The sequence below is a fragment of the Neomonachus schauinslandi genome, chromosome 5 (assembly GCF_002201575.2).
Source record: "Neomonachus schauinslandi chromosome 5, ASM220157v2, whole genome shotgun sequence".
Taxonomy (NCBI): Eukaryota; Metazoa; Chordata; class Mammalia; order Carnivora; family Phocidae; genus Neomonachus; species Neomonachus schauinslandi.
The window spans coordinates 151,922,861-151,936,363 of NC_058407.1; the positions used below are offsets into that span (position 1 = coordinate 151,922,861).

The 13,503-nt window shown below is 44.4% G+C and overlaps 1 protein-coding gene across 5 annotated transcripts in view; it reads left to right on the plus strand.

Annotated features, from left to right (window-relative positions):
• Window positions 1–13,503, plus strand: part of VPS35L (VPS35 endosomal protein sorting factor like) — a 113,489-nt gene that overhangs the window by 40,045 nt on the left and 59,941 nt on the right. For 3 of the 5 annotated variants that reach the window (XM_021698050.1, XM_044915636.1, XM_044915637.1), the window contains exons 12-14: window positions 863–956; window positions 5,187–5,264; window positions 5,760–5,882. In XM_021698050.1, coding sequence (XP_021553725.1) covers window positions 863–956; window positions 5,187–5,264; window positions 5,760–5,882 — 295 coding nt within the window. The remainder of the gene's footprint in view (window positions 1–862; window positions 957–5,186; window positions 5,265–5,759; window positions 5,883–13,503) is intronic. The other 2 variants (XM_044915638.1, XM_044915639.1) reach the window with 1 other exon arrangement.

The window sequence follows — 13,503 nt, forward strand, 5'->3', positions numbered from 1 at the left end:
CAAAAGCCTCTGCCCCTGAGCCCCATGCTACTCTTGGGCCTTGTTTTGAGAATAGTTTCCAGGGCTGGGAGAAACCAGATCTGTTTTCTGCAGAGCCAACAAAACGCTAGGTCATGTTGAATAGCCTGTAGATAATAAACTCCCTGAAGCCAGGGGCCAACTCCTGGTGCTTCATAGTGAAGTCGTTTTATTGGGTTTAGAATGTGTGCCAAATATACTTGATTTGGATCTAAGGGTGTCTGGGGTATTTTTTAGGGATAATATGAACTGGTTTTCAGAATTAATTATTTCTTAATGCCCCGAAAAGAAATTATTTTGCCTCACCATTTGGGAAGGATAATGCCTGAGGCAGAGGCAAGTCCCATGTTGCAGGAGAAATAAATCAGTCACAGTTCACATTGATGGGAGATCGCTGATGCCAGCCTGAGGTGCCAGGAGTTGGGTGCCAGGAAGGAGTGGGGCAGAGGACAGTAAGTCAGTGCCAAAAGAATATAGACACGGCAAGAACATTGAGAAGATCAAGGAGTGATCAGCAGATGGAAAATAACTGGGGGACAAAAACTGTTAAACCAATAAAATAAATATGACCTCAAACGGGCAAAAAAGGAAAGGTTAGACCCCAGCACCGTGCAAATGGTAAAGATGATAGAAGCCACTCAATGAGTGAATTGTGTCCAGAGAGAAAGACTTTTGTTACATTGCCTTAGAAAAATGCCAACTTTGGCCTTGGTTTGTCTCTGAACCTTGATTCTTTTTGCACCCCCCTACGTTGAGGAAGCGTAGCTTTATCTTCATGTTAAAAATAAAAGAACAGAGAGTGCTCACATTGGGTGTAATGCTGCCTTCTTTTCGTTCCTAACAGGGGGATTTCAGAATGTCTGCCCCGGCTGACGTGCATGATTCGCGGGATCGGAGACCCGCTCGTGTCCGTGTACGCCAGAGCCTATCTGTGCCGGGTAGGTGGCGTTGGGTCCCCGTGCGCTCATAGACGCCCGTCTCCTTCACGTAGGCTTCTCCTGCCTGGCACCTCACAAGTCACTACAAGAAGGACTTCATTAGCTGCTAATTTTAGAACACGGCTCTTCCACGGAAAGCAGAGCTGTAGGATTTCTCCTAAAAATTAATTTTAAAGTAGGCTCACTTACCATCACTCTAATTAGGGGGCGTCTAAGGTCATCTTCATACAAATGAACTGGTTTTCAGAATTAATTGTTTCTCCAGTTCTTGCTGGGAGGGAGGCTCCCAAGGCCTCTTGGCTGATAGGCTGCTTTTCATTGACTCGAAATCGGCTTTCCTTTTGTCTTGGATCGGGTTGTTTTATTAGTTTCTCTGTCCCTGCATTCAAGAGTTGGCGCAGGGTGCGAGTTGGTGGGGGCTGTCGGGCAGGGCGAGGTGCCGCTTGCAGTGACAGGTGTCGGGGTCCGTGCAGCCCAGCCACGGAGGGCTCCTGGCCTTTCTAGCTGCTCAGACTGGGGAGGTGACCCTGGTTGTAGATCACTTAGACTTTTTCTCTCTCAAAGCACCATGAAGCTTCTATTTCAAACTTTTTCATTTATGAAAAATGCAACCCATGGAGAGTTTCTGGTTAATTCTTCTTCAGCTCCCATGGGGTCTTTGCCCTGGAAGTCGTCCTTGCTAGTCCCATCAGCATTCTTCACCTCAAAGGAGGGCTTAATGCCCCTGTTTTGTAGGGTTCTGATAAACTGCAGACTTCCTTGAGGACAAAGCTACAGGGCCTCCCCCAGCCCTTGCCAGTGATCATTCATATTTGTAAATCAGAAGGCGAGAACCGGTAGCCTTTGATTGACTTTATGTGACATCTAGCAAGTGACAGAAGCCCTATGGTGTCAATGTCACAAAGAAATCAGAGAGTCAGCACCCTCAGAGTGAATAGCAAACATCCTTATGAAGGACACTTTTTTTTTTTAAAGATTTTATTTATTCATTTGAGAGACACAGATACAGAGAGAGAGGAAGCACGAGCAGTGGGAGAGGCAGAGGGAGAGGAAGAAGCAGACTCCCTGCTGAGCCAGGAGCCCGATGTGGGGCTCGATGTGGGGCTCGATCCCAGGACCCCGGGATCACGACCTGAGCCGAAGGCAGACACCCAACCATCTGAGCCACCCAGGCGCCCCTGAAGGACACTTTTTATAGGTCTGTTCCCTGATACCAGGAAGGAAAGAAAAACCTTTTCACTTGAGGGCAACCTAGTCCCTGTTGGTAACAGAGGCCAGAGTATTTAGGCCCTGCCATCTGCTTGAAACTTGGGGTGGGTTTTTTCATACAGGAATATCAGGTATGTTTCCTAGAGCTTCAGCTTTGGAATATATTGAAGCATGAATACTCCTCCTGGGTCCGTGTTTGCTAAGGGCCTACTGTGTGCAGAACACTGTTGGGTCCTGTGGGGGAGATGCAAGGATATTGTCATTTGCATATTTGTGTTCCACAGCCTTTCCCCTCATCGGACATAGCACATTATTCGACTCCCCAGTTGGATAATAGAGTAATAAAAGACTTAGAGTCATTGTGTGTATTAATGAGGTTGATTCTGGTTATTGAAGAGAAGTGGAAATGTGCATTCTTTGCAGACCTGTTCAGTTGTAAAGTTGGAAGTAAGTCTCACAGGTTAGGGAAAAGATCCTGTTTCTGGCATATAAAATGGCACATGGTAACTTTAAACTTTGGTGGCAATGAACCCATCCCAAGAAGACTGGTGATAAAATGCAGTCTGTCTCTGGAAATCATTTTTGTCAACCCAGGCTTTGCATCAATTGCCCGGGTTGGGTAGCTACTAAGTCTCTTGACATGAAAGAATAAGAGACAGTCTGAGCGTTTATTTTTTTTTTTCTGAGCGTTCTTTTAGTTGCAAGCGGCAAAAACTCAGTTCATACTATTTTAAGCAAAAAGGAGGGTTATTGGCTTGTGTGTCTAAAGAATCTAGGGGTAGCGCAGGCATGGCTAGATCCAGGGTCTTCAGAGTGTTGTCAAGAACTGTGCTCTCCTTCGTCACTCAGCTCGGCTCTCCTCTGTGTTGACTTCATTCTGTGGCTTATTCAGCAGCCCCAGGCTCCCATCCTCCTAACTGATACCCCAGTGGAAGGAGAATCTTAGAAGTGCCAGCCAGAGTCTTAGGCTCTCAATGAGCCATTTTGGGTTACTTGCCCATCCATATAGACTGTGGCCGTGGGATGCGATATGCCCACTGAACAGGCCTGGGTCGTGTGCCCGCTCCTGGACCTCAGGGTAGGGTGGATCCAGCTCCTCCACAGACCTCATGGTCTGAGAGGGAGGTGTGCTTCCCCAAATACAAATCCAACTTGCTGATACCAGAAATAGGAAATGCATGCCAGGCAGGCGGAAACAGCAGATGGAAATCATGAGCTACTACCCTTGCTACTCTGGGTAGAAATCTTTTAGACCCAAGCGGATTTCCAAGCTGCTCCTTTGTCTTGATGGAAAGAAAGAAATAAAACACAGAAAAGCAGTGAGTGGGCAGGGCGTGGGGGGAGCTCAAAGCTGTTTATTAAAGGAAAGTATGATTAACTCCTCTGTTAAGTCACGGCCTCTTCAGCTCATCACCATTGCTTGTCCACTGGGCCTTCCTTTGCTGTCACCTAACAGATAATTATTGTCTCTTCTACGATATGATTAAGTGGAAGGAAAGACAATAGAACACAGTAGAACTGTGTTCTGACATTTGTTGTTAGTTTTTTTTTTTTTTTTTTAATCTATTGCTTGTCCTTGAAAACATCCTCAACAGCCATGGAGCTGCCCTTGGAATTTAGCGCCCCAATGGATCTCGCATAATTCTTCTCAAAGGAATTCTTCACAGTGTGTAAAAAAACATCATTATCGTTAATCTTCATGACCTCAAGTAGGGGGAGGTGAGTGGCAGAAATCTGTCCCCATTTGAAGAAATCGGGTCCCAGAGAAGCACCTTCTCCTACAAAGTTGTTTTTGTGCTAAAGCAGCAACTTGGAATTGAGGTCTGAGGGGCTCAGTTTAAAGAACATGATGCTTTTGTTTTGTTTTGAACACATGAAACACATGAACTCCCCTCCATAGCTCATACCTTCATTTTTCCATCCAGCCTCAGGGCTCTGGCTGCCTTCTCTAGGATTAGCACGTTTTTTTCGGCTGGCAATGTTACAGTCTGTTTTTTAAACAATGAATGTGGGAGCAAGTGGGTTATACCATTGTTACGCTTCATGCTCATATTGTATAAAATTGCTTAAAATACATTAAAAACTTGTCTGCTTCCATGACTGCCCAGCGAAGAATGAATCTGTGTATTTTAACAATGCAACAGTGAAGTCCCAGCTGACTCTCTTCTGTACCAGTCTTTTTTGCTTCATTTAATAAAAGTGCAGCCACATGTGTGTTTATCATTTTTTTTTGAGAGCAAGAGAATACTGTATACACAATCTTTTTTTTTTTTTAAGATTTTATTTTTATTTATTTGACAGAGACAGCGAGGAGGGAACACAAGCAGGGGGAGTGGGAGAGGGAGAAGCAGGCTTCCCGCTGAGCAGGGAGCCCGATGCGGGGCTCGATCCCAGGACGCTGGGATCATGACCTGAGCTGAAGGCAGACGCTTAATGACTGAGCCACCCAGGCGCCCCCTGTGTACACAGTCTTAAGAGTACATTCTTCCTTTGTGCCATATTGATTTGTTCTCTTGGTCATCTGTTGAGAAATACGTTCATTACCTTTGGGAAATTGCAAAGATGATTACTGCAAATGTTGCCTTTTTTTTTTTTCCCCATTAAAAATAGCTTCTGTGGTTTTTCTTGTAGAAGCATCTATGCTTCTTGAATAAGAAAACAGATAAGAGGGCGCCTGGGTGGCTCAGTTGGTTAAGCAACTGCCTTCGGCTCAGGTCATGATCCTGGGGTCCCGGGATCGAGTCCCGCATCGGGCTCCCTGCTCGGGGGGGGGGGGGAGCCTGCTTCTCCCTCTGACCCTCCCCCCTCTCATGTGCTCTCTGTCTCTCTCATTCTCTCTGTCTCAAATAAATAAATAAAAAAAAAAACAGATAAGGAAAAAGAATAAAAACTTTCAGGACTTCTCTGTGCCTACGTTTATTTCCATGTATGTTTTTAATTTATAGCAACGACATCCTACCGTATATATTCTTTGCAACCTGTTTTTCCATAGTCAAGGTAGTTTATTTTGTTTGGCTCCAGGTGGGAATGGAAGTGGCTCCACATCTCAAAGAAAGCCTGAATAAGAACTTTTTTGACTTCCTCCTCACATTCAAACAGGTAAGAGAACACTGGCAGAACAGCTCATTGACATAACAATTACACAATCGTGAATTCACAAAACCCAGTTGGATTTCCAAGTTGAGATTGCCTTAAAGCCCTTTAAATGTGTAAACCCTCGAAAATTACACTTGAGTCTGTTACAGACAATTAAAATGTGTTGATTGTACTGAAAAAGCAGAGAGAATTAATATGCATGTGTTAACAGGAAATGTCTCCGGTTGATCAGCCTTTCTTCCTCACATCTGCGGGCTCCATTTTTATCAGGTTATTTCTTTGCACAGCGCACATTCCCAAAACAGCTCAGCCTGGGGACATGGGAAACTTTCTGTGTGTTTTTTCTAGTTTGAAAAAAAAAAAAAACAAAACTGAGAAACCAAGCTATTTCTCTCGGGGCCATCCAAATGCTTACAAGTATGCACAGTCTGCGAGTTACATGCTCTTCGTTTATTATTATTCCCTTCCTTTTCTGAGTGTTTATTTGATCTCCTGTAGATTCATGGGGATACCGTCCAGAACCAGCTGGTGGTCCAGGGAGTGGAGCTGCCATCCTACCTGCCCTTGTACTCGCCTGCTATGGACTGGATCTTCCAGTGCATCTCCTACCATGCCCCCGAGGTAACTGCAGCGTGGCGTCAGCGTGAAGTTCACACGGAGGAGAAATGCTGGGGCTCCGCGCTCTTCCATATTGTGTCGTAATGACCTCTCCATCTATGTGCCAGGTCACGTCAACAGGGTCTTTCTGTAACAGCGACAACCATACCAATGCTAGCCACCCGATCCACAGGACTCACTGTGGTGGCTGGTGCTGTGCACAGTGCTTCTCTTAGATTGTTTTGTTACCAGTGCTGGAGGGAGGCTCAGCCAGGGCAGACAGACACCTCTGACAGGTCACGGAGCTTGAAGGTGGTGGTGACTGGGCATACACTGTGCAGTGTGGCTCCAGGGCTGGTGGGTTTCATCACCTCTTCACTAACCTTCAGGACCCCTTTTGGGGTTCGTGATAATCTAAGAAGTCGGGAGAGTGGATAATAGTTGCCCTATTTTACAGAGGGAAAGTGAAACTCAGGTGTGTGATTGTGTTGATAAGATTTTTTTTCTGTTCTGTTTTTTTTTAAGATTTTATTATTTATTTGAGAGAGAGAATAAGCGGAGGGAGAGGGAGAAGCAGACTCCCGGCTAAGCGGGGAGCCCCAGTGCAGGGCTCAATCCTAGGACCCTGAGATCATGACCTGACCTGAAGGGAGACACTTAACTGACTAAACCCTCTTTTTTTTTTTTTGGTTTAATAGAAGCATTGTTAGGAATTAAACTACAGTTGGAATCATAGCAGAAATACTTTTTTCTTACCCAAGACTGAGAAGTAGAACATCGGTTCCAGTTGGCATAATAACCACCATGATAGATGAAGCTTCTTCAACAGATGGTTCAGAATTTATCCTTTGGGGAGGAGGGAAAGGGGTCTTGCTACAAAACAAGGATGCATAGTGCAGAGCAAAATTCAGGTACGCCTGCCTTTTCCCAGAGGCTGTAAACATATTGACACCCTGAAGAAAGAGGAAAAAGGACATCACTTTGACTAAGCACTCCCACTTTTAAGAATATCATGTAGAGGGGCGCCTGGGTGGCTCAGTCGGTGGAGCGTCTGCCTTCGGCTCAGGTCATGATCCCGGGGTCTTGGGATTGAGCCCCACGTCGGGCTTCTTGCTCTGTGGCGGGGGGGCTGCTTCTCCGTCTGCCTCTGCTCATGTGCTCTCTCTCTCTCTCTCTCAAATAAATAAATAAAATCTTAAAAAAAAAAAAGAATATCACGTAGACATAATTGGACAAGTGCGTAAAGATGCACGTGCACACACGTACATACAGATGTGTGGGTTGTTCGGGCTGGCCCAGCATCAGAAACAGCCATCACAAGGGGATTGGGTAGATTGTGGAATCCTTATAGATTCAGTGGAATGTGATGGGGCCCACTTACAATGATGGAGGACCACGATGTGCATACGGACCTAAGGGTGCTCACAATAATTGGTGAATCACAAAAGGAGGTTACACACCTTGCTGTGTGTGTCCTCAGTGGTAGCGTGGCCTAGTGTTCAGGTGTGGGCCCTGGAGTCGGAATGCCTGGGTTTGATTCCCAGATCCATTGCTTACAGCTGTCAGGACAGAGGCACAGCCAAGTCCCTAACCACTCTGAGCCTTTTTTCTTCATCTGTGAAATGGGAGCTTTAGTTCTTGTTTTTTTGCACGGGTCGCGTAGGACGATCTGTTTGCGTTGCTTGGTGGAGTGCCCCACACATAGTACTGGGGTGTTTGTTGTGTTGTCGGGATCGCAAACATGATTTTTATATCTGCGTGCGAGAACTGGGGAGGAGGTATGTCAAAATATCACTGGAAGGTGAGATTTTGCATCATCTTAACTTAGGTTTCTTGGCCTCCGGTGGCTTCTAACTTTCCAACTGAATGTGATGCTTTCCTTGCATTTTAATTTTCCCAAATCCTAAAGTATGAGGGGAAAAAGAGGAGCATCTTATATTTCAGGTGACTTTTTTTTTTTTTTTTAACCATTAAGTTGATTTTAAATCAAGTCAATATGAATGGAAGATTGGAAGGTCTTCAGGAGTCTCAGCAACCATATGGTGGCCCAGGCTCCCGGGGAGAAGGGGCACGAGCCTGAGTGTAGAAAGAGCCTCCCGACCTGTTCAGCTGAGTGACTGAAACATAGGAGCAGGATTGACGTGTTTGAAAATGGGAACACTTAGGTTTTTTTCTCCTTAACAAAAGGCCAAATTGGATTAAAACAAAAGGTACCTGTCATAAGGCATTCTTCCTTTTATTTTAAGCACCAGTAATCTCAAAGGATGGCAGAAGCTGGAATAGAGCTTTCCCGGGGAGTAAAACTCTAGGAAATCATTACTGAGCCAGAAGAAGTGATTAAAAAAATTAGGTCACCTGAATAATAATAAATTCTGATTCTTGGGGCACTTAAATAAGGAACTTGCAGCGTCTCATTAAAAAAATGTTAATTATTTTCAAAATGCAGAGGAATCAATGTCCGGGTAGAAGGTGGTGTTGAAAATGGGTGTGTCTGATGCCTAAAAACTCTCTGAGTGGCTGGGATGTGTCACTTGGGGAGTTAGGCTGTGCCTCCAAAGCAGGGGATTGTCTGTCTGGCTATAGCCGCTGTTAATATACAGGACAGGCAGGCAAGATGAGGGGAAAGGAGAAAAGCCTTCAGCTGCGAATATCTGTCATAGGAAATTTCAGATTGAAATTGAAATCCCAAATCCCCAGGGAAAAAAAAAATCAGGGAGTGATTATTCAGAAAGGCTTTGTTGTTGTTGTTGTTTGAAGACAGGATTTTTTCTTTCCCCCTTATACAACTAAAATAAAATGATAATAAGTTAAAAATGGATTTATGCCCTGAATTTCAGGCACATCCTGCACAGGAAAAAGGTAACCATTTCACAAGATCTGGTTTTGGGTGGTGAAAACAGATCCCTTGGTAAGCTGCTCAGCATTTCAGCAGCTTTTCGTTTGTTGGGGGTGGCATGGAAGGTGTAGAAGGAAGAAGGCCTGGTCCTGGACACGAGTGGTGAGTCTCGTCTGACAGGGAATCCCGTGTGGTCCTTTACTAAGCCCGAGAGGTGCAGGTTGTAGATGTTGGGTGAGTGAAGAGGCAGGTGTACTAGTAGGCTGGGGTGGGCAGTTGGGCAGACCTGGGTTCAGACTGTGGCTGTGTTGCCTTGGGCTACCTGACGTCTTTTACCAGCTGTAAAATGGGGCTAATGAAAGAAGCTTCCTTGAAGGACTGTCATGGAGTGACTGTGATACTGTCCATCTGTGCGTGGCCAAGAGATGGGGGCACCAGGCAAAGGGGGTGGCTGCCATCCTTATGTTTGGACTCACTGAAGCAGATGGGGTCTGGGTTGACTTGAAAGTCCGGAAATAAGCAGGGGTTGAGGTGGGGGAGAGGGGAGGGAGGGCCAAGGGAAGGGACTGAGGCAAGTACGAGGCATAATAAGGAGACCAGCCTTACTGGAGGAGAGTGAGAAATTAGGCTGGCTGGTGTGGAACAGCTTACAGAGGTTGTTGAACATAACGTGGTGGAGATCAGGCAGCTCTTGGAGATTTTTGATCAGGAGAACGATTTGAAACAAGCGGTACTTGAAGATCAAACTGGCAGAAGGAGACAGATCAGAAAAAGGAGAAGAGTTGGTAGCTGTGGGAAAAAAATGAGACAGAATGGATAGGAGAGAATTTCCTAATCAGAAAACATTTATTAATAAAAATACATACTCAGGGGCGCCTGGGTGGCTCAGTGGGTTGAGCATCCGACTCTTGATTTCAGCTCAGGTCATGATCTTGGGGTCCTGGGATGCCCCCATTGGGCTCTGTGCTCGGTGGGAAGTCTGCTTGGGATTCTCCCCCTCCCTCTGCCCCTCCCCCTGCTCACGTGCTCAGTCTCTCTCACTCTCTCCCTCTTTCCCTCTCTTTAAAATAAACAAATTAGGGCGCCTGGGTGGCTCAGTTGGTTAAGCGACTGCCTTCAGCTCAGGTCGTGATCCTGGAGTCTCTGGATCGAGTCCCACATCGGGCTCCCTGCTCGGCGGGGAGTCTGCTGCTCCCTCTGACCCTCCCCCCTCTCATGTGCTTTCTCTCTCTCATTCTCTCTCTCTCAAATAAATAAATAAAATCTTAAAAAAAAAATAAACAAATTTAAAAAATGTATTCATATTTAGAAAAGATAGAAAAGTGAAAAGGCAAAAAACAGCCACCTAAAATCCTGCTATATTAACATTTTGATAGGTTTTCATTTAATATTTCTCTGTCCACTCTGGCTTTCGCTCTGTACTTTTGTTTTATAGATGAGGATTTTTGTATGCGTAATTTTATGGTGCTTTTCCCTCACTTAATGTTAAAACGAATACCTGTTGTTAAGGAAGTTCTCTGACCCTCAGTCACGTCAGGAAGTGACGTCAGCATCGGGTTTGTTGGGTGTGAGGAATGGAGGAGGGAGGTGAGTCAGATGCTAAGCTTTAGAGCCCTTCACACAATCACCTCTTTCTGAGGCTCACTGGGGGCCAAGCCCTGTTTTAGTTCCTTTAGTTGGGCCACCTTACTTCATTCTCAGCTTCCCTAGGATAGGTATCATTGTCATTCCCATTTTATAGATGAGGCACCTGAGGCTCACAACTTGCTAAGGTCACACAACTGGAAAGAGTCAAAGCCATGTAGCCATGTTGGCGGTAACTGTGAACCCAGCAGATATGTTCTCTAAACTCCTCAACTCTTTCTTTCCAGATAACTCTTGTTAGTGGTTATACTGAAGGAGGGACTTAAAGGCCCTAACAAATCGACTCATGGGACTGTTACCTAATGGGCAAACTATGAGTTGCACTTTAAATATTCTAAAATGTGGGCACCTGGGTGGCTCAGTCAGTTAAGCATCTGACTGGCTCAGGTCATGATCCCGGGGTCCTGGGATGGAGCCCCGCATCGGGCTCCCTACTCAGGGGGGAGTCTGTTTGTCCATTTCCCCCAGCTCGTGCTCTCACTATCTTTGTCTCTTAAATAAATAAAATCTTTAAAATAAATAAATAAATAAATATTCTAAAATGTGAGGCTGGTAATGCCAATCTAAGACTAGCCTTAGCCATTGCTGAATCCCCCTGATGCGTATAGGTGTATCATTTTCGTTCTTTTGAGTTAGGAAAAAAAGTTCCCAGTGAAAGAGAAATGATGAAAAATTTAAAAATTTCTCCTTTTAACGCCTGGAGTATAGGATTTCTTTTTATTCACATTGAAATATTTTCTTTGAGACTTGAGCATATCAAGTCTGGACTGGAGGGAAGGGGCATATGATTTTGCCCACCCTTTACGTGTTTGCTTCATTTAGAAAAATGAGGAAAATATACACCTATCACTTAATTCTCTCTCTCTGTTTTGTTTGTTTTGTTTGTTTTTATGAAGCAGTACTTGTAAACACTGATTGGAAGGTTATATAGTAAAAGCAGGAATACAAATCTGGGAGCACTCTGAGCCGCATATGAGTCCATCTCAGTTTAGAAAGCAGAAGTGCGGTGTCAGCCCAACTTCTTTAGCTTTTCCTACACTTTTGAAGTACGTAAATAACCCCCATCTGGAGATAACCTTAAAGATCCAGTTAAATACGGTGGTGGTTATAGAAATCCGTGTATGTTAGTGAAATGTCACAAAGACATACCCTTCCCCCGTAAAAAAGTGTGAGTGGAAAACCTGGTGAAATATTCTAGTTAATTGTATTATACCAACATCACTTTCCTGGCTTTGATAACAGACTCGAGTTAAATAAGATGTCACCATTGGGGGGGAGCTGGGTGACCGGTACCCAGGACCTTCTCTATTATTTTTATAATCTTTTATGAGTCTAATTCCGTTCAAAATAAAAAATTTTTAAAAATCTATCAGGAGCAATCTGAACAGTAATGTTATATGCATGGTAGGGATTCCTCAGACATTAAAAAGAATGAGGCAGATGCATGTGTGTAGTTACGGGAAGAGCAAAGCCCATGCTAGATTCTTGAGTAAAAAAGGCAAGTTGTGGCCCAATATGTATATGACTGTTCATTTTTGTAAGACAAAAAAACCCAAACTGGACTTTTATAATAAAAGCTATATACTCACAAGGTATAAATAAACAAAGGCCTAAAAAGATGAACACTAAAATGTTGACACTGGTGATCAGTAGGAAGCAGGAGTTGGGAGGGAAGGCATTTGCATTTTGCTTAACCGCACGGCGGTAGTGTTTGAGAATTTTTTCCATAATAAGCGTTTATTTTTATAGTTTTTATTTTATTTTTTATGTTTTTTAAAGGTTTATTAGAAGGTGGGGGGAGGGAGCGGCAGATGGAGAAAGAGAGAGAACCTCAAGCAGACTCTGCGCTGAGCATGGAGCCCCGATATGGGGCTCCATCCCATGACCCTGAGATCATGACCCTATTTTTATAGGGTGACCCTATTTTTATAGTTTTTATGAAAAACAAATATATAAATAAATGAAACGTAGGGGCCGTCCGAGTCTCCTGCACCCTCAAGTTCTGATGTGTGTGTACAAGCTAATATGCTGAGCTGCACATTTTCCTAGTTCATCCCAGTCAACAGGCTTGTTTCGGTCTCAGTCTGGTTTGAACTGTTGTTTATATCGTTCTTGCCAAAGATAATCGATCCTGTTGCTTCTCAGAAAAAAAAAAATTCTAATCTCTAACAGATGTGCCTGGGATCCATATCATTTGGCTCCCTGGACACTTTTGGGTACTTCCTGTATTCCTATATGATGGCAGAGCTTTTTTTTTTTTAAGTTACATATTTGGATACATTTTTATTTTATTTATTTATTTTTTATTTTTTTTAAGATTTTATTTATTTATTTGAGAGAGAGAGAATGAGAGACAGAGAGCATGAGAGGGAGGAGGGTCAGAGGGAGAAGCAGACTCCCTGGCGAGCAGGGAGCCCGATGCGGGACTCGATCCCGGGACTCCAGGATCATGACCTGAGCCGAAGGCAGTCGCTTAACCAACTGAGCCACCCACGCCCCTGGATACATTTTTAATGCATTCATCTCCTGTGAAAGAAATTTTTAAGCATTTGCCTTTTTTTTTTTTTTTAAGATTTTATTTATTTATATGACAGAGAGAGACACACAGAGAGAGGGAACACAAGCAGGGGGAGCGGGAGAGGGAGAAGCAGGCTCTCCGCAGAGCAGGGAGCCCGATGTGGGGCTCGATCCCAGGACCCTGGGACCATGACCTGAGCCGAAGGCAGACGCTTAACAACTGAGCCACCCAGGCACCCCTAAGCATTTGTCTTAATAGCCAGAATGTTTTGTCCATATGTTGGCATTTACCAACTTTTTTTTAGAAGTGGTAGGCCAAGAACTCTCATTTATTTGTGTGTGTGTGTGTGTGTGTGTGTGTAAGAGAGAGAATAAGCCACATAAGGGCATGGTTTTCTGTTTGATTTTCTCACTGCCCTGTCCCCAGTGCCTAGGATAGTGCTTAGTGCCTTAAAGTTGCTCCATAAGTAGGTATTGAATCAGTGATTACTTGTACATGTTGGGCAGTGTTGGTGTGATACTCCTACAGGATATCTCTTTCTCAATCTTTTCCAGAAACCACTTTGATATTGGTCTTCAGGAATGACTTTTCATGTATAAATACCCCATGAGTGGATTAGGGAAACCATTTGTGACATTGGCAATTTT